The sequence below is a fragment of the Bacillus rossius genome, chromosome 1 (genome assembly GCF_032445375.1).
Source record: "Bacillus rossius redtenbacheri isolate Brsri chromosome 1, Brsri_v3, whole genome shotgun sequence".
Classification (NCBI taxonomy): Eukaryota; Metazoa; Arthropoda; class Insecta; order Phasmatodea; family Bacillidae; genus Bacillus; species Bacillus rossius.
In genome coordinates this window covers 287196357-287217379 of record NC_086330.1, presented here as the reverse complement: position 1 = coordinate 287217379, position 21023 = coordinate 287196357, and the positions used below count along the sequence as shown (strand labels likewise).

At 34.8% G+C, this 21023-nt stretch overlaps 1 protein-coding gene across 1 annotated transcript in view; it reads left to right on the top strand.

Annotated features, from left to right (window-relative positions):
* The window catches only part of LOC134530132 (neuropeptide F-like), a 67843-nt gene extending 48225 nt beyond the window's left edge, over positions 1 to 19618 (top strand). Inside the window, exons 3-5 of the mRNA XM_063364750.1 lie at positions 7358 to 7474; positions 12955 to 13000; positions 18331 to 19618. Of these exons, the coding sequence (XP_063220820.1) occupies positions 7358 to 7474; positions 12955 to 13000; positions 18331 to 18378 (211 nt within the window). The 3' untranslated portion in view covers positions 18379 to 19618. The remainder of the gene's footprint in view (positions 1 to 7357; positions 7475 to 12954; positions 13001 to 18330) is intronic.
* Positions 19619 to 21023: the final 1405 nt, after the last annotated feature.

Here is a 21023-nt window from a genome sequence, read left to right as displayed (position 1 = left end):
AGGTAACACGTACAGTTTTTCTTTATGGTGCATTTTCAACAGTGAGTAATATTTATTGTTATTTTTAATTAATTACGGATTGATCAATAATTATTGATATCCTGAGCAGTTATTTTGAAGTGAGTAACAATATTTTTTATTTGTGTTTATTAATTTATTTTTATTTTAATCAAATTTCTAATAAATAAAAAAAAACGGATAAGATGATTAAATACTCGAATAAAAAATGGCAGCCAGAATACCCAGTGCTCTGTTATTTTTAGAAAATTGTCTTATTTCTCTCTTTCTCTGTTCCTGCCGTTTTACCCCTTACGATATACTTACGAGTCGAGGTTTGCCAAAGAAGTTTCACTTCTATCACGTGTACTGAGTTACACACGCACTATTTTTTTTTTTGCATTGGGAATAGATTTTTATTTTATTTGCTTTTTTTATTTACAGTAAAGATGACAAGAGACCTAAAAAAGTAAAAAAAAAAACAACTAATTAGTGATAGTAAAGAAAGATATTGGCAATGCCAACATAAACCGCCTACTGAAATTTACGCTAAGAGGTTCACATTCCAGAATTGTAAACGGCAAACACTTGCTTCATAGAATAGTATTTTGAGTTTTTCATAGTATATTAACAATTACTTGAAATTAAAATTTGGACGCGTGTGCATGCAAATTTAGACTTGGAGCCTCGTGAGTGGACTGGGTACCCACAGGCACGCAGTTTCTTACAGTGTAAAAAACTGCGACCCCAGAGCCCTCGTGAAATCAGATCGCAAGCAAAAGGACTTAATTCCAATTTGGTGCAATCTGCATAAGGGTGATGGAGAATTGACTGTGTGATTCCGAGTCGCTCTTAGCGCCTCTCACATATCCTCATGCTGGGATCACAACAACCCGACCGGCGGGACGCGAAGCACGCGATACGAAAGAAACAAAAAATCGCGTTACTGTTTACATATGGTTGTTACCTGCCCTGCAAACAAAAATTAACTGTTATATTTTCCTTGTCATTTATAACGCACCAAGCACACGTAGCTGCCAATGTTTACAGTCGTCTTCTTGTTGCCATGTTTAATAGGAATATGTTAAATTCAAATTTAACATTACTTCAAGAAACAAACATCTTGTATAATCACATTTGAAAGATTTCACAGATAAATTTAGTAAACAAAACACAAAGAAACACACAGATAGTAGTAGTAGTATTACCAATACACCAGATTAACCACAATTGGAAATCAAAACTCCGACACTCTTTTCAGTAACGTTGCGCCCCTCGAAGCGATGGAGGTAGAAAATATTTCTAACCAGGTGGTCTTTCATGCCCGTGAATTTTGTTGCATTGACCTTACAGATGTGTCGAACGTGATTGACTGTGAAATTTGTTAACTGGCGTCACGCTTTCTGTCTGTATTGGCCAATCACTTACTAAGTAAATAAATACCTACATCAACTGTCAAACCTTCGCTTCCCACAGAACACTCGACGGAAGAATGATAAACGCCTTGCTAATGCACCACATTACGGCATACCTGCAGAACGACTAAGTTATTTAGTGGCTAAACTATAGGAATCAATTGTACAGTTAATACGCAACCAAAATAGTTGCACAAATACTTTTAGAAAAAAAAATCTTTGTTCGTATGATATTTCACATTTTTTGGGTGTTTTTTTCCTCCAAATTTTTAATACGTTGCCGTATACAAAAGATAATAATTACAAAGAGCGCTTGATTAACTGTCAGACAATTTTGTTTTCAATCTTCAGAGTCACTTGAAAAATAGCCAATATCATTCCACACATTTAAAAATGTCAAAAATTTAAAATATTAAAAATGTTAGTTTATTGTATGTGAAATAAAAAATAACCTTGTTTTTCTTAATTCGTATTTCTTTTTTAAGATTCAATGATCATTTTGTAACCATTATAAACCTTTTTATATCTAGGTTTACCTTTTTAGGGTCCATTTTATGAAGACGTTTACGTGAATTTTGTAGGTATTATATAAAGAAATTAAATACACGAAAATTTAAATACAAGGCGCTTATTTTTAAACTTTTAAACTGTATACTTGATCCCCAGAGTTTGTAAAATTATAAACCCATTTTACAATACTACGGCACCCTAAATGAACCTCCATCATATAATATTTGTGTAGTTCATGAATACTGCGTGTGTAGCATACCTACAATTCAGGCAATTGTTATTAAAAACAAGCATTTTATATAAGAATATTTTGACATGACACTCTTTTTTAATTTAATTCCAGTGTATTTGATTAAATTATTTCATGAAATATCTATTACATTTTGAGTAGTTTTGCGAGATACAAATTCTGGGCGAATAAAATTATTATTTATGTATGCATTAAAGATGCTAACAAAAAGTATCAAACATTCTGGTGAATAAATTTTACCATCCACTCAACAAAAACGTTTAAGACTTTTTTTTTTAATATGGCAGAAGCATTAGAATATTTCGATAAGGTAACGGTATGTTTCTGAAACGTACCTGAAACGTGAGCTGCGTGCTTAAGTGATAGTAAATTACAAACATTTCAAAAATAATCTGGCCAATAACTCGTGTAAACAAGTAAGTGACTAAAACTGGTGGGCACAATGTAAAGAAACCCACTTGTTGCAGCCAGTGTATTTACGATAGGAGATTGGTGTTGATGTCATTGGTTGGCGAGGTCAAGTGATGAGGCCCCAATTTCAGACAGCTATAGAGCTCTGGGCAGATAATCATAGCGGCCCCCTTCCTTTTTCAGTTATTCCCAAACATCGTAAAATTGTACACATTCAAGCTTATTTATATCAATTTTAAAACAGCAAATTATGCAACTAAACACTAAGGTTTTTCCAAGAAATAGGCTGTTGGTCACTTTTTGAAATTAAATTTAATGAACTATTTTTTCAGATTTTTACGGTTGTTTTAACTACAGTAATGAAACATGAATTATAGTATTGACCCCCTCACTTTAAATATGATGTCATCAACCTGCAACAGGTTATGTGTTTCTCTTACGGCAAGCGCGGGGATTGAATGATTTGAAATTTATTTCTTTAAATCAAATCATTACCCTATGTAAATAACCTTATTTTCCCGTTCCTCAATATTTTTGTCCTTCTATTTATTGGACCTCAAATACTCCCCCACTCAAAAACTGGCGCTTTGGCAAATGCCCATTTGACACTTTTGTAAATCGGTGCCAAAACGTGATAAGTCACGGTTACGTATCAATAAAAAGCAAGAATTGGCTAGCTTGTCGCTATGAGGTAGACCTACTTCCAGTAGTCACGAGTCGAGTATGACACTAGTCTCACTCGGAAAGGTCAGTGTGATACTACAGTCTACTTACATGCTAGTTGTTTCACGAACTCATCGTGATAACGGCTGTGAAAGTCGCATCTTAATTGAGTGCTCAAGACGTAAAAATGGGTAGTATTTACAAGGTAATATTTTTTTAAACATGATTTTGCTCATGATTTTAAATAAATACGAAATACAACTATAGTTAACTGCATAAAGATGCTTTGATAAATTTAATAAGGCTTTATTTTATCGATTTATGAAACATTTAACACAATTATTAATTTCAAATCATAGTTTGAAAATATGCATGCAAACTGGTTTAAAGTTTCGATTTAAACGTTTGTTATATGGTCTTTGACGTATAATCCTTTACATTTCATTTAATAATTTGTAAATCTAAGACATGCTATTATAAAAGCCCAGGACCCTGAGATTTGTAAGGTTTTAGAAAAACACCAATTTTTACCAATTTGAAAATTATATCATCCCCCTAAAAAGGTGATTCATGACAAAAGCTACATAAAAAATTGTTAATTCAAAATGGCATAAGAACCGAATTCATTCTTTCTATTAATGTTGGCATACAAAAGTAATAATTGTTCTTTAATGATCTCAAAACCAACACTTTACTCTTACAATATGCCAACTATCAATCATAATGATAGTCATGTTATTGATTCAGTTTAAATCACCGACATAAATACAAAATTATCAATGAATAAAATTTTGTTAAATACCCCTTTACCAGAATTATATATTATTCTATAATGATCTCAATTATTCTGCATAATAGTTACGCAACGCTTGCATTAATTATATTTAATTGGTCAAAGTAAAGTTTTGGCAGTATACATATAAACCGTGTCTCTATAACTAACTAGATGCCCGACCCGGGCTATACTAATGGCTATACTAATGGAAAAAAAATTAAGCCACATCTCCCATTTACAGTATTGGTAAATAAAAAAAAATTCTGTGAAAATTTATTACAATGCTATATAATGTAGCGGAGATAAAATGAATAGCACCGATGGTTTCCCGACTCGTGCACACAACGTATAATTGATGTACCCGTACTTCGCTATGGCAGTCTACAGGCAGATCACTCTTGCACCGCTCATTATACATGCCCCTCGTTGTGAGTACGCCACTGCCGCGTGATGCCCGTTGCCATGGAGACGCAGAAGGCATGAACAATGAAAAATCCTGTTTTCATGCAGACAAAGTACCCACTGTTGCATGGTTTTAACCACCCATGGCATCTAATTTTCGGAAAATGTCATCATGCGTAACATAAGGAACATTACTGTGAAGTTTCAAGTCTGTAAAATATATATACTTGAAAAAAAGGGCAATAAAAAACAAATTAAACACAGAGAGAGGGAAAAAAAACAAAAGTTTAGGTTTGCGATATAAAGTGATAAAAAGTATTTAAATACTAATTTAACTCTTATGAGGGTACTGATTGCTTCGTTGTTAATATCACTCGGGTGTTTTTTACTTGTATGGGAAAATTAAGAATGATAAGGCATCTAGTGCGTGGCAACAATGTTAATAGGCAATGGGAAATAAACTTCTAGCGCCTGCGGCATTGTCAACACACACTTCGTACGTGTACTGCATGTTGTATCTAACCCCCTCCAACGCATTTGATTCTAAATTGGACTTTTAGTAAGGATCCCTTATGTTATTGATAATATAATATAGCCTATAGCCTTCCTCGATAAATGTACTATTCAACACTGAAAGAATGTTTCAAATCGGACCAGTGGTTCCTGAGATAAGCGCGTTCAAACAAACAAACAAACTCTTCAGCTTTATAATATTAGTATAGATTATTTTATTATTTAATTTTATTTCTTTCCTGGTAATAACTTGTCTTAATTTTTTTTCAATTCCAAATGTTTATAATCTTTTTAATAGCAATTTCGTTAAAATTGTACGTCATATTTTTTTCCAGGATTGATGTAAGGAATCAACGTTCAAACGTTCTGATAAACCAAATATGAGAAAGAGAGTAGGCTGATAAAGAGAAAAGTTAATGGTAATGTGTTTGAACCACACAATTTAAAAAAAATAAAAAAAGTTTTGTCCCTGGATAAACACAAATTAATATAAGAATAATTATATTTATAATTACTTTACAATTTAGTGGTGCATTTTACCACCTTGGTGCCTCGCAAACACCCGTGCGTTTCTACTCATTTGGCTATTGGATTTCGAGCCAATAGACCGTTTACTGTACATCGAACACGCAAGCAACTGTTCAATCTAGCGTAGTGGTAAAATATGCCGCTGAATTAGAGAGTCTCTAATTAGTAATTATTGGTAAAAGATCTGACTCCCAGTTTCAAAGCCATCCAGTAGCAGGCGATGCCACCAATAAAACTGGAGCAAAGTTACAATATCCTGTATGAGAGTCATTTGAATTTTTTGTAGCAGAGTCACTGAACTACCAGTAGAAAATCTATTTAAGTACCCGTTAGGCATGGCACTGAGTCATTTTGGAATCACAAACGTTCGACAGACATATCTAGGACAAATGTTCCGATTAAAAATTATTTTCTTTATCCATTACGTTGCGGGTGCGATGTAAATGAAATGCATAACAGAATTTTCTTTTCATATGATGGTAAGACTGGTGCATTGGTAATGGGATTGCAATCCGGAAAACCGAATCCAGTAATCCGGCGGATCTGCCTCGTTAGACGTCTACCGGATCCGGTACCAATTTACCGTGTCCGGTAGTAAATACCCACCTACGGCTCCCCACCTCCCTCCACCAAAGACCCGCGCGTCGTCAGATGTCACTTGACTGCCCCGAGTGAGTCACTCGAGCCACTCGAGTGTGTTTTGTCGCTACTTCGTTGAATATACCTTCCTATTGTTCAGTTGATAAGATGAAGTATGGTTATGTTGTATTTACGAGTACGATATTGATTTGAGTAAAACTATAATCTTGGAAATTAATTGAGTGACGATTACGATCCATATTACTTATTCGTTAAATAAATGCAAGGAGAGTAAATAAACGCTGTTATCGTCAAATCAATATATTAATTACATTAATGTTGCATTTATGAGTATTGGAATAATGAAGTAAATAATTATACTAATAAATTAATTAACGATCCGTATTTAATTTCTTTATTATGTGAATTTCTTCTTTGTGAGTGAGGGACTGACATAAAGTTTTAAATTGTAATTATGTTTATTTGTATGTCATTGCAGATACTGGTCAAGTTCTAAAACATGTCACTTTAAAAATCAAGTAAAACTGAGAATAACAAGGGTGAGGACATTGAGAAAAACGTGTGGCGTTATTTGACAAAAATGGACAAAGACAGCACCGCAAAATGCTAATTGTGCTCTGATATTTAAAAAATCAGTAAAGTTTCTTAAAAAGTTTTAAAAACACATTTGAGAACACACCACTGCATTGATAAAAGTAATTATAACAGAGTAAATAAAATTAAATTTCTAAGTAATAAACGGTGTTTTTATAAAATTTATGCTACACTCACATAAACAATTTTTATACTTTTGATTTTGTAAAGAAAAAAATCGTTTTGATGTGACCGATCTGGCCGGATCCGGCCGAATTGATGGAAACCCGGCCGGATCCGACCGGATTGAAATTGGTGCCGGATTGCAATCCCCAGTAACAATATTATTCGTAATCTTAAATTAAATTTTTGAAAGGAAGTTTATCGGTGAAATATTTTGCATGCATTCACGCCCATTTACATTTACAAATACATTAAATTTGTATTCAATATGTGTCTCTCAGAAATGTTGATTAAATATGGCTTCGTATCTTTGGTGAGTATGTGAAGGCAATAAATATTTTAAATATAAAAATCGTATGGTCACAATAACTTGATATTTACATGTCGCATCGCGGCTTTTATGTCGCTTCCTTTGTGCTGTTGTGATTCCAGAATCATTCTTGAGCCAAATCACCTAGTAGCAAAGTCACTGGATCACCCTGTAGACGACTCTGTTCGTGCAGTAGTTTGCTAACGTGTAACCTCGGTGCCAGGTAGTCCCCGAAGCCAGGCTGGGACGGCGCGACCCCGTGAACTGTCCAAGATGGAAAACGCTATCAAAATGCTGCAACTGCAGGAGTTGGACCGCATGTACGCGCAGAGGACGCGGCCCAGGTGAGTCACTACCGCCAGGCATCTGGGCCGGGATTACGATCACGTGTTACTGCAGGCAGCCGCTCCATGCGATCAAGTGTCATTACAGACAGCCGATCCCCTTCGCAAAAACTTTCCAGCAGGATTGAGATCATCACTACAGACAACAGCTCCGGTTGACGGTAATTTTAAATCCGGATTGAGATCAAGTGTCACTACAGACAGATGCTCCCGTTAGCGCAAACTTCCTATCAGGATTGCACTCCCCTTATCGCAAACTTTCAATCCGGATTGAAATCAAGTATAACTGCAGGCAACCACTCCCGTTAGCTGTAACTTTCAATCCGAATTGAGATCAAGGTTCACTACTTACCACCACTTCCATTACCGCAAATGTTTGATCTAGATTGAGATCAAGTGGCACTACAGACAACCACTCCCGTTATCGGTAACTTTGAATATTTATTGAGGTCAAGTGTCTTTACAGATAGCTGCTATCTTTAGCACAAACTTTCAACACATATTCAGATCAAGTGTCACTACAGACAAGCACTTCTATTAGCGCAAGGTTTCACTCCACATTTGGATCAAGTATCATTACAGGCAAACATTTCCGCTAGTGCAAACTTTCGATCTGGATTGATGTCATGCATCACTAAATACAACCGCTCCCTTTAATAATGATTGCCAATCACCACTGAGATAAAGTATCAATACATTCAACCACTTCCATTAGTGCAAACTTTCAATCCTGATTTAGATCAAGTGTCACTACCGAAAACAGCATCTATTAGTGGAAAATTTCAATCCGGATTGAGAACAAGTGTCACTACATACAACCTCTCCCAATAGCCCAAACTTTCAGTACAGATTGAGATCAATTGTTACTACATACAGCTACTACCTTACCACAATATTTAAAATCGGATTGAATTGCGAAAGTTCGATTGAAACCTTGTCTAAAACAATTATGAAATTGTGTGCATTTGCAGTGGGGAACACAACCCCTGTACAGTTAGAAATATGTACTGTAGAGTTGGATTATTAGGAAAATATTACATGTTCAATTTGAAATGAAATGAATTGGAATATGATGAATAATGAATGAATACGGATAATCTAGTCGATTTGAAAAGTTGGATTAGAGTACAACATCGGAAGTAAAAATTTACACTTAATGTTATCAAGGATTGGACTGGCATGCTAAGGAAAACGTAAGTTGATTTTCAAGAAGCAGTTGCTTTCTGTCCATTCTCAGGAATTATAGTGTGAGTAATCAAGACAAATGTCTTGTGAAATTTATGGTTGAGAAGGATGTATTAGTTTTGAGATTTTTTATAGTTTCATGTTAAAAATGTTGGAAGAATTAGAGTAGTTTGTTCTGTAGTTTTGACAATCAGCAGTATTTTCCTCTTTTACAATCTGCAATCGCTCTTGTTTGTACTTTATTCTGTTATTCTTTGACACTTTAAAAATATAGGTGGTCTTCTATTATAATCGATTGTATTTCTGTCTTACTTCATCTCCATTATGAAATTGACTAAACGAAGTAACCGACTTATTGAAAGAAAATTTACTTTTTACAAGAACAATGATAATAGAATATCCTTGATGATCCCGAAAAATCCATACTACAAGAGAATATTTTGCCATTACCAAAGTAAGGAGAATTTACAGGCTTTCTGTGTAAATAATGAAGTGCTTTAAGTTTCGGCATGCCTTGTTGCTACCTTCTTCCAGGAAGATTAACAACTGGAGGCCTCGTGTTATTGCACAGTAGCTAAATTGGGACATTCAGAGCTGATCTGTATTTAGTCCCTGTGTGAAGCTACGATTGAAGGAGCGACTGACCAATCAGAGCGACTTGGTGGTGCAGTGACGAAACGCGGGACTCGCAGTCATGAAGACCCTGTGCAGTGGACCTGGAGTTCGGTTTCCCACTTGTTGTTCACAGTCCAACGAGGGCCACTAGGAGATCTTCTATTACCCCTGAACACTTTTCCTTCGGTGGAGGGAGGTAACTTTGCACCAAAGCGAGTGTGTTTGTACAATGTTACAAATGTCGCTAAATACATAATCGTTCCAACGGAGAATTCTCCTTACACAAACGAAGCGCTCTTCGTAGTTCCTGAAAAATTGAATATTCGTACAAACTACCCCGAAGTCTGACTTCCAAGTGGTATGTTCCATTGTAAACAGGGTAAACACGTACGCGTGTTAAGAATGTAATTATTTTTACTGTGTATTTAATTAGTTTCTGAAGGTTTTTTTTTTACTGATTCAAGATGATTCTCGTGAGTTCATGTTCTAGGAAAGTAAATTCAGAGGTCATTATTTCACCAAGATATCCGTAAATGACGAAGATCACTGGATATTCGTAATTTTAGGGTGACAATTTGAACCTGACTTCTGCACTCGACGGTTGTTTCATTCCAAAGCGCCCCCCCCCCCAATCCAACAGTCAAGGCTAATGCTGGTGCAGTTTCTCGACGTACAAGTGCCCTCGCCTTACCCTGTCCTTCAAGATGTTTGGACAAGATACTTGCACTAAGCTGTGAAACAACGACTAAAGATCAAATCAATAATTTAATATAAAAATATATTCTAAACCTGGTCTTTGAAAGTAAAAACTGCTCTGAACATTCATACACTTAATATATGATTATCTCACGTGAACCTGCAAGGCATTTCAACACATTAGACTCGTTAATGCACGTGTGTCAGATTTAATCCCTCAAGCTTGGACTCATCGCTGATTAATTGTCGATTTAAATGATCGTAATCCAGGCCTGAGAGTTTTCACCACGAGCAGAAATATATTCTGCAGTTTTGCAGCGGAGTCTGCAATGTTTAGGTTTTGCGCGTCTCTGTAACCCACTAGTCGTGCGGCTCACGCAGAAGAGAGTATGGGGCGATAAACCCCCCTTCGCCCTCGATATGAAATTCTGCGTACTTCCAAAGGACAGAATGAATTTTTTAACACAGCAAGATTTCTTCAAAGAATTACTACAAAAAATTCTTAAATTAATGTTATTGGTTTGAGCCACCGATAAGCCAATAATATGGTAGCTCGTTTATTTAAGGTTTCATCGGTGTCTTTCGCGATATCTTCTTGGCCAGCTATCACTGGAAATTCTGACTGCGGAACGGTATTAAAACGCACAGGGAAGGGGAAACACAGCGGACGTTGCCGTAAATTTTTATTACACTGTAATATTTGTAATCTATAAACCAGTAAACTTCGTCGTTTCTCTCCGTTCTTAGCTATAAATACTACTATATCCTATGGAAGCATAACATTTTAAAAATAAACCATTACCTTTGTACATCGTGCAAAAGTGTAGCGTTACGAGCATAGCAACGAAATTATTTTTGCAATTGGTCCATTAGTTTTTGAGATTAAGCACAAACACACACACAATATCTTTATAATATTAAATATAAAAGTATAGTTGCAGTACGTGAAAAACGTACCGTGTAAATAGTCTATATTTAACCAAAAAACTCGAGTGATAATTTTTACGCTCTGTCACTAGCTAAGAATTTATTCGTGCCTATATTTTTGATTATTTGGTCTGTCTGTGCTATTGCAATTGTTTGTGAATATACGTGTTTATGTGTGTAATTTGTATTCCCTATTAATATTTTTACCACATTTTATTATTTAAAAAAAATCCTTTTTTAGAAGTTGTTGAGGAACTTGTTCTATCTCTTGGAAGTTTGTTGGAAATTGGTTGAAAAAAATGTGCAGTTTTATTGATGTCCCAATCGAACAAACTTTAAATTGATAAATATCCATTCACATATCCGGTTTTGATGAAATATATTAAAGGAACTTTTTTTCTAAAACTTTTTGAAATCTTAGTTGCCTCTTTAAAACATCTTATAAATAAACAACGAATTGCCGCAACTATCTGCTTTAAAACCCTAAAATCTTATTAAGCAGAAATGTTTACACACTTTCAATCCAAAAATATAACAACCAAACCTGCACTTTTAATGTCATTCTCTCAACGTACATCTTACATAGCTGCATGTTTTGTTGTTAACATTTTATTTAAAATTCAAATGAGCGAGGAGACAACATTAGCTCTGGACAAGCAACAGCGCAACGTAAGCAGCGTGGAGGAAACAAGGGAGTGCGTTAATATGAAAATATGGTTTGTAATTAAGCGACCAACACAAATAAACAACTACTTATGCATACACACCTTTTTACTTTACACTGTACAAAAATACGAGAGTCATTAATGTTTACAAGTTTGTTTTATTTGACATGTTTGAGATAAATACGTTGTTCAATACAAATTTGTCGTTCATTTGGAAGCAACTCTATGTATGCGTAAACACTTTCAATTTTTTTTTAGAATAATTTAGTAATTAAAACCTTGAAATGCACATGACTGATAATCGTAGGCTATTTCCAACGCAACATTCAAACCATCATTTGGAAACAAAATCTTGTCGCTAATTTCAGTAACGTCGCGCGCGCGACGCGATGGAAAAATAAAAACTTTGCAATCGGAAAGTCCGTTACGCACGCAAATGTAGTTTCACTGGTGTCACAGACATATCGAACGGGATTGGCTAGGAAATTATTTTATTCGCGTCGCCTGCGTCGCGTCGCGCCCGTCGCACTGTAGTGATCCCGGCGCGGCGCAGGGGCGTAAGGGCGTCTTCGTCAGGCGCCAGTGTGACAGAGCCGCGTGGAGGCGCGACACTCGAGCACCCGTCACCCTTAAACATGACACGAAGTGACGTATTGCCACGAGGCTACGGCGGGATTCCGGGGCTGAGAAAATCAACGGACAATATCCTATTCTTTTTCAACTTCAAAAAGTTAGTGTATGAGTTCACCGAATAAAGAACCCGGAAATAATTTTCTATTCACGTGTCTAGTTTTATTTACGTGTGTGGCGAATTTTAGACTCTTACTGCCTTAACCACAGGAATATGATACTAGTTAAACTATCAATAACAACAAAGATTATATACAAAAATTATATATTAGTAGAAAGTTAATTAATATAATAGTTTACATTATAGTTATTTATATGAAAATTTTGGTTATTTATTAAAAACAAAAAGGTTTAACTGTACGCTGATGCAACCTCTCACTGGAAAATAACTTAAAAAAACTAATAAATAAAACAACAAACTATGTATGACATTCAACACAATTTATGTAAACTATAGCGCATTGCATTATAAAATAAAAATTATTCATTATTAAATTAAACGTCAAAATATCTCAATGTTACAACCACACTCACACACCCGTGCATGAATTAGCATAACAATAAGCATAACATCCACTTCCTGGTTCTAATTTCAATCATTTTGTTCAAATATCTCCAAACAGACCTCGTGTAAGCTATGTGTAAATCGGTTACCTTGGTGTATCTCCATGTGCCTGCCTGCAGCTGCATCCGGGAGGGTAGTGTGTTGTCCACTACACCCTGGCCACCCACGCTAACCACCGAACACTGGGTCTGTTCCAGGTTCGGCAAGAGGGCCGAACTCCGTCCAGCAGACGACAGCCCTGCAGTAAGTATCCATGCTCCGAGCGCACGCACTACAACGTCTTCACGTTAACGATACGACGAAAATAATAAAGCCAGAATTCTGTAAAGAGAATACGCACGGCGGATGGCTGAACGACAAACTTTTTTCTCGATGTATTCTTGAGAGTGTCATATACTAGCGATGGTCCAGGCACGCGAGACGTGAGAACGTACAGATGTCACCAGGGCAGCGCGGTGCCAAGATACAGATGGTTTCACAATCCGTAGTACATGCGTTAGCGAGTGATAAAATGCAACTATTCAAGCTCAAGTCACAATACATTTTATGTTCGGAACTCAACCGGTGATGCGCTAGAGGAGGCTTTCCATCAACCGTTGTCGCCTGTGCTGCGGATCTCCAACTACCAGGTTGGGTACACACTGGAAATTAATTTTTGTAAACGGAACATAAATTTACATGTAAAATTAAAGTTATTTGTAAATTTTTACATTTACTTGAAAACACCTGCATCACTGGAAAATAGTGTTCGCAGTAATACTGAATTCAGATTTATACCCGGGCATTTATGCTTTGTGTTGTCCCAGTGCCTCCAATAGTTAAAGCTTTCCAATACTAACATAATAAACATAATAAAACAAAATAAATTTAATTATTGAATATTCGCTAAATTTTTCATGGTTAAAAAGTGCTTATATGAAATCTCAATTAAAATATAAAATTATGCACTAATTTTTGTAAGAAATACTCAGTATTATCTCAAAAAACGAACTTCATAAATGCAAAAATAACCGTAGCCAAGTGTTGCACCAAGTTACAATATCTCTCTTATATTATTACAAACTATTTCTTGGCGACTGATTTTGCAATGAATCGTTTTTAAAAGTACAGATTTTTTTTTGTGTGGTACTTGAGCGGTTGAGTTCCGGACATTTATGTATATTGCTTGCGAGGTTACTTGTGCTTTTCTTTTTTCGTTCCATCAAAAACGTAAAATGTTTAACATGTTAACATTTATTTACAATGTTTAACATTTTACATATAAACTGAACAAACAAATAAACACATTATATCACAATATGGCAGAGTCTCACGACATATTTGGCAAAAGATCTTCTCAGAGTGCACTGAGCGAGGTGGCGAGTGGTTAAGACGTCAAGCTCACATTTTAGAGAACCGGGGTTGGTATTCGTGGAAGTAATAAATGGTAATAATTTTCTTTGGTCAACCGATGGTTTCATGATAGAATGTAAACACAAAATCAAGTACGGAATATTTAATAAAATAATCATGAAACAAGTAAGCGAAAACTATGTATGCCTGATACAAAAAGTAAAATACATAAAATAAATATTTCAGTTATCATTGAAACGAAACAGTTATGTTTCACCAACACACTTGTTCCTTCAACAAACTTACTATTTAGCAGTCGCTTGCTCTTTAACGTCATTGTGGCTCACAAATCTCGCGGATCATAACGGAACACACCCTCTGTTGGTTCGTGGTCACGTGACGTGGAGCGTGTTTCGGCAGAGCGTGTTTCGGCAGAGCGTGTTTCGGCAGAGCGTGGAGAACACCGCATGTGTCCGAGTGTTCATGATCGACCTGCTGGTGTTCGACAGTCCTGTTTAAAAGACGCAAGTCAAGTCGATTCTCTGAAACAAATTCGTAAAATGACAAAAAAAAATTAAAAACAAAAAAAGCAGTACATTTGGCTTTAATTTACTGAACTGTTTCTAAAAAAAAACATTATTGTCATATAATCGTAGGTTAAATTGCACAAATGTAACTATTAAATTACAATATTAAATGTGTTAAATGACACATAAAGTAAGTGTCAAATGTATTTTTATCACATTAGGAACTGTAGCCGTCACAGTAAAATTTCAACGACCAATTATCTGAAAAAAGGCACATTTAAATTAATAATATTCCATTGTATTTTCATAAACTTTTTTTTCATGCAACACGAAATTGAACACATTGTTATGTAGTGCTATTCCCATTAGTTCCTATACAGTAGTGTACACGATGGTGTAAATGCCAAGGCGTTAACTACAATAGCCCATGTGTTTCAAACAATGCCAGTTCACTATGTTTTATGTAAGTATTAATTGTGTCATTAAATAGTGATAACATAAAAAAAAATATCTTGAAGTACACAACTCGAATTAACAGGCTTTAGCTACAAATATATTTAATTATTTCTGGAAGAAGAACAATATTAAAAATTTATAGTTTGTCTAATTTACTTATCTAATATTGTAGTGAAATTAACAGATGTGGAGCCAATATACATATGCATGGCATGTGCAAATTTACATTTACTCGGAATAAAATTAACACATATCGCTATGGCATACTGGCCTTTCATGGTAATTATACATTTTTTGATAGTATTTTTACTTTAAATGAGAGTAGAAATATAATCTTCTATAATGGAGATAGATATTTTGTGTTAAATTACACAATTTCATTAAAGTAAATGACGGGCAGTGGGCAGAACACGAAGCTTAGTCTACGTCACGATCAATCTCGCTCCGGGTTGGTCGCGGTACACGACTCTGGTGAAACAAGGTCCGCTCATCAGGATCTCATAATTACTCTCATACCGTCTCGTTTTATCTCTCCTTCCGGGACGGATACAGCCTTTCAGACATCTTAATTAGTTCCGAAACGCCATTTTAACATCACGCCGAAGAGGCTTCTTCAAGTTCAAATAACTCCTGTGACGATTTACATAAAGGGATATTTTAGCCAAAGAAATATACTACTTTCAAAGACTGTGCACTCTAGGGAGTTTGTTCAAATACTTATACACACATTTGCGCTCTTTTGACTTCTTAGTAAGTTAATCGTTCCGTGAACTCTTCTTCCGTGTCGCGAACGCTTCCTCAGCCGAAACAGTTTCAGGCTTAACAAGTAAGAAATAATTCGCTTGGAATTAATAACTTCGTTGGGGGGAAAAACCAAACGGTTTATTGCATAAGTTTTAACTATCTTACAATCAGTGAATTTTACACCATAGTTGTTTATTTAGGTCGGTGTTTTAATGTTACTTTAATATCTTATCTGTAAACGTAAGTTACAATATTTAATTTTTACAGTGAAAAATTGAACTTTACGTATATTCGAGTCACTAGGCTCGTGCTAACTTAGTCGCCCCAGTCCACAAATGCTTACATCAACAAGGGTTCAAAGCAGATCTCACGCCATGCCGGAAGCTTGTATTTAAATTAGTGGCAAATAATCTATAATTATAAGTCGTCGGGATGGAATAATATGTTCGGAATTTTTCCATGAGAAACAGTGCAAAACTGCAATGGCGTATGTCCAAAAAACTGCATTAAATCGGGATGAAATAATATTTAGGCCATCTTAGCCCGCGCACTGCTGTCGCGCCTTGGTGTAATATAACAGTTCGGGATGTTAGCTTTATTATTTTAAAAAGTAATTAATTGAATCATATATGCTTACGTACAAATAATAAATTTTTATACTCATTTGCAAAAACAAAAATTTATGACCGTCTAATTAAATTTACGTATTTATTTCGTCAATAAATATCATTCATTGTCTGTACATATATTTGTTGATAATTCCTTTTAAACCTGACAAAATATGTATTTATATATTATCATATGTTAATACAGGTAAGTAATGATTTAGATATGATTTGACGAGAATTTTTGCTGCTAAAGTTTTCTGTCAAATATAACCTGCAAAATTCCTTTCAAAATGGCGGAAGTACGTAGTTTCGTTTGCTTGCGCACCTGCGTAATTAACTTGCAGCTCAGACTGCCCTCCTGACGTCTCTTCCGGGGACAAGAACCAAAAAACTGGGTTAGAAATTAAAATTAAAACATTAGCTATGCAAACAAATGTAAAGAATTCTTGTTAAACCGACTCAAAAATTAATTTTTGCGTATGAAATTTAGAGAATGACATTTTGTTTGTGGTGTTAATAAATAAATATTTTAGCTATCTAAGGATTACTCCGTGACAGCTGACCAGAAGTCTGTTTAATATAATTTAAATTTTAATATGCTATGTAAAAGTTTGGAAACATTTTAAATCGAACGTTTCATAAAAATGTTTTTATTTAAATTTACCGCCACTTTTACTTAACAGTTTACGTAATTTATTTGTAAAGCAGAAAATACATGTGTAACGTTATATATCAGCAATCACTTATTACCACGATCAGATAAAATATATCCAAAAATTCCAAGATCTCAGATACCACCAAAATACCACCCTACGCTTCCTCTTTGGTTGTATTACTATGAATCCATAACATAAATAAATATACTAATTTATTTGCTATGTATACTAACTCTCGCCCATGTACATGACTGTTCTTTGCGTTAAGGGCATACCCGGTTAAAAACAGAAAAATGGATAAAAAAAGGGGGGGGGGGTTATGGGAATTTTCTGAATTCTACCGAAGGGTGGGAATTTTTTCTCAATTCAAGGTATTTTATGGTGAAAAAAAAAGGGGCGGGAATCCATGTATTATGCTGTACATAAATAAACAGAAACCAAATAATAAAGTAATTTACTTTTAAAAAAATTGAATAGGAGTTTGTGAAAATTAGTAACAAATTATCTTTAAATACAGCTCATTGCTCCTTGTTTAAATTTTTTTTCCAATTCCAATTTTTGCCTGGATTGCCCATGTGATTCAGTTTTAAAAACACACAGCTCAAATAATGTACACATGACCAAGACCAATGTTCTATATGCAGTTATTTTGTCAGTAGCAAATACACTGCAAGTATGTATACAGAGTGAGTCTGAATTCGACCGACAAACTTCGGCTGAGCGTTCATCCTGACAAAATAAGTTGTAAACCTCGACTTTGCATGGCTGGTTTGGGCTATAGTCCTTAAAGCTGGAGATACACAACACATTTATTGTAAATAATACCGGAAGAATTTAAGATGGAACACTGAGGGTCTGGAATTTTGTTTAATTTAATGGAGTGCTACAACCGCTTTGAATTTTGTTGCTGTAGAAAAATTATTTCAATGAAATATTGGGGGTAGTAACAACTCAAAAAAATATGTAGAAAATAAAAATGTTGCTCCTAATTATTTCAATTAGGCACAAAATTCATGGTGGTTGAAGAACTTTATTCAGTAAAATTAATCCAGATGCTCAGGGTTCCATATTAAATTCTTCCGGTATTATTTACAATAAAGATGCCCTGGGAAGCATTAAGACTATAAGTCGTATGCATGCTTGCAACTTATTTTATCGTGATTGACCTGCAGTCGAAGCTTAGGGGCAATCCAGACGCACTCTGTATATCGAAAGCGAATTCTGCAGCGGATTTGGCATGTTGTTCGCAGGAGGACAGCAGCGAGAAGGGGTGGCGTCACTTCCCGCAGAGGAGATGAGAGTCGACCTCTATGGCCATAGAGGTGGCGCCCTCTCCTTTCGGCAGCCCCTCCCCCGACGTGTCCACCCCAGCGCCCTTGACAGTCTCGCCGAGCGGCGACCTTGAGAACTAGGCGGAGCTAGCCGCGCATCCTTCCCGGGGCCGCCATAACCTGCACAGAGCTCCCCTTCCCCCTTCCACCACCCCACATTCTGCTCCTCTCGTCACACCACGTCGCCTACACTCTTAAGTCTAAAGCTGGGTTCACATTTAAAAAAATCTTCTCCGTGAAACTAATGTTGGTAGTGATAGTACATACCTATTTTAAATATAATTCTCTCACGACGGCAGAGTAGCAGCCCGTAACCACTAGTTTTCAACTAGTAAAATGTTATTTTTGTGATAGGTTAGGCAATTAAAATATAATAATTATGTTGATGATTATAAATTTTTTTAAATTAGAGTTTGTGAAGATCAGTTCAAAATTTCTTTAATACGTACAGCTCATTACTTAATGTTTTAATTTTATTTCCCACTTCCACTTTTTGCCACCTTGGATTGCCCGTGTGAATCAATAGGTTCGAAAACATGGTGGTTAAATGATTTACATATAACAAATGTTTCATCTTTCAGCTATAAACCTTCAAGCTTCACCCGCCATGTTGTTTCATTATCTTTTCCATACTTCTCTTATACCTAGTATAAATAATACAGATTTTCCATGATAACATTATTTATTTATTTGGTTTTGGCCAATTTGGCACCAGATCTGCTGTTTTTGACAAGTCAGGAAAATATTCATAGCTAAAATATTTTTCATGACTATTGTGTTTGTTTACTTACTAAAAGTTTTTTCTTAAATACTATTTTTTTTTTGTTATTTGCACGATTTCTTCGATGGGACAATTTAAAAAATATCGCAATAAATAATCTCGAATCTGCAAGAATTAAAAAAAAAATTACAACTTGGCGGTTGAAGCTGGGATTTAACTGTAAAATATCCTGAAAATTGATACACGTTTGACTGCAAAATTTAGTTGAAACTACTTTAGACTGATTGATGTTGTAAAAATCATTGATTTGTGAGCAGGTTTTACAGAGTTTACATTTAAGAGTGTACTTTGCATGCATTCCTGATACTTGTACCATGTCTCGACCCAACCTTGCTGTGACGTTGCTGACACATGTTTTTCAGATGTATTCTTTTTGTTGTGTAACCTTCGTGGTGAATAATAAAGAACTGGAGTTACAACTTGAAAGTCTCGTTTCTTTGTGTAGAAACTCCTAAACATTGGTTAATTTAAATTATGACTCTTGTGTAAGCTATGAGAGATATAATTTGATATGGAAGATGAGGTTCTAGTTAAGGATGGGCAATTCAAACCTCAAATACTGAAATACCACCAAATATTAAGTATTATAAATCATTATAAGAAAAATATTCTAGGAAAGTAAATAATTAAATTCAAATTCTATCATCTGTCTACTTGACAAGGACTAAAATCCATACAGAAGCTATCAAATAAATGCATATACCTGCCACCAGCTACAATATTCTGGGAATGTTTGTATAGCATTTAAAAAAAAAAAAATTGTGACACAAAGAGAAATTGTTTATATCTGAAACAAAATATGCTTCTATGATACTTAACAAATAAAAAATAAAGGATTGATGTTTCTTCAAAACTAAAAAATACATTGTTTTTGTAAAAAAATACTTTATTCCTGACTCTTGAGATACAGATTCCACAAGAAGGCACTTTTTTAAAGTAAAATTTATTGATATGAGTAGTAATTCGACGCCCGTATTGCATGTGTAAATTAACAAATAATGAAAAATAAATCACATACCGCAATAGCCAATTTACCAAATCATAAAAATTTGACTTTAACATTTTTTGATATTATAAATACAGTTTAAAGAAACAAAAACATACTAGGTGTAAAAATACACTGATATCAGCTGCCACATAAATTAAATGTAAATGACATAACTGTTTTTATGGCAAATATTTCTTTTACGAAAAAGCGTACATTGGTTTAAAAAAATATAAAATTCAATACTTTAGTGTTAAAAGCACTCAACATATTTATTAAGTTGGTTTTGTACTACAGACACAAAATAATTTAATGGCATAAAGCAAGAATTATAATAAGTTCGTAAAAAGCGTTATGGACGTCGAAAACGTCTGATTACAAAATACCTCAGTCCAGCCCATACTGCTCAAGACTTAACTTCTATTTGGTCCTCTCTGTTTGGTTTTCCGCTTTGTGAACTGCAAAAAAATTTTTTTAATAAAAAATAAAGTTAAATAAAAACGTATGTTTTATTTAAAAAAAATCTTAGCTAAAAATTTAGAAAACTAACTTTATATATTTATGAAATAGTAAAAATTATGTCAAAAATGTTAAATTAGCCTAAAATGGGTGAAATATGGTATCGGTTTATTTAACTACTGCTTCATTAAAAAACTTAAACTTTCACCTTCCATTGCAACAACTTATTTCAATGTCAAAATTATTATTTTGTAGCAATGACCAATATCACAGCTATAAACTCATTGCGCATAACTTATTCGTTATTATTTTTTAATAAACTTCGTACGTTGGCTTATGGCCCCCGTGGGTTGTCAGAAAAATCGCACTTATAATTAATTTTGTTAT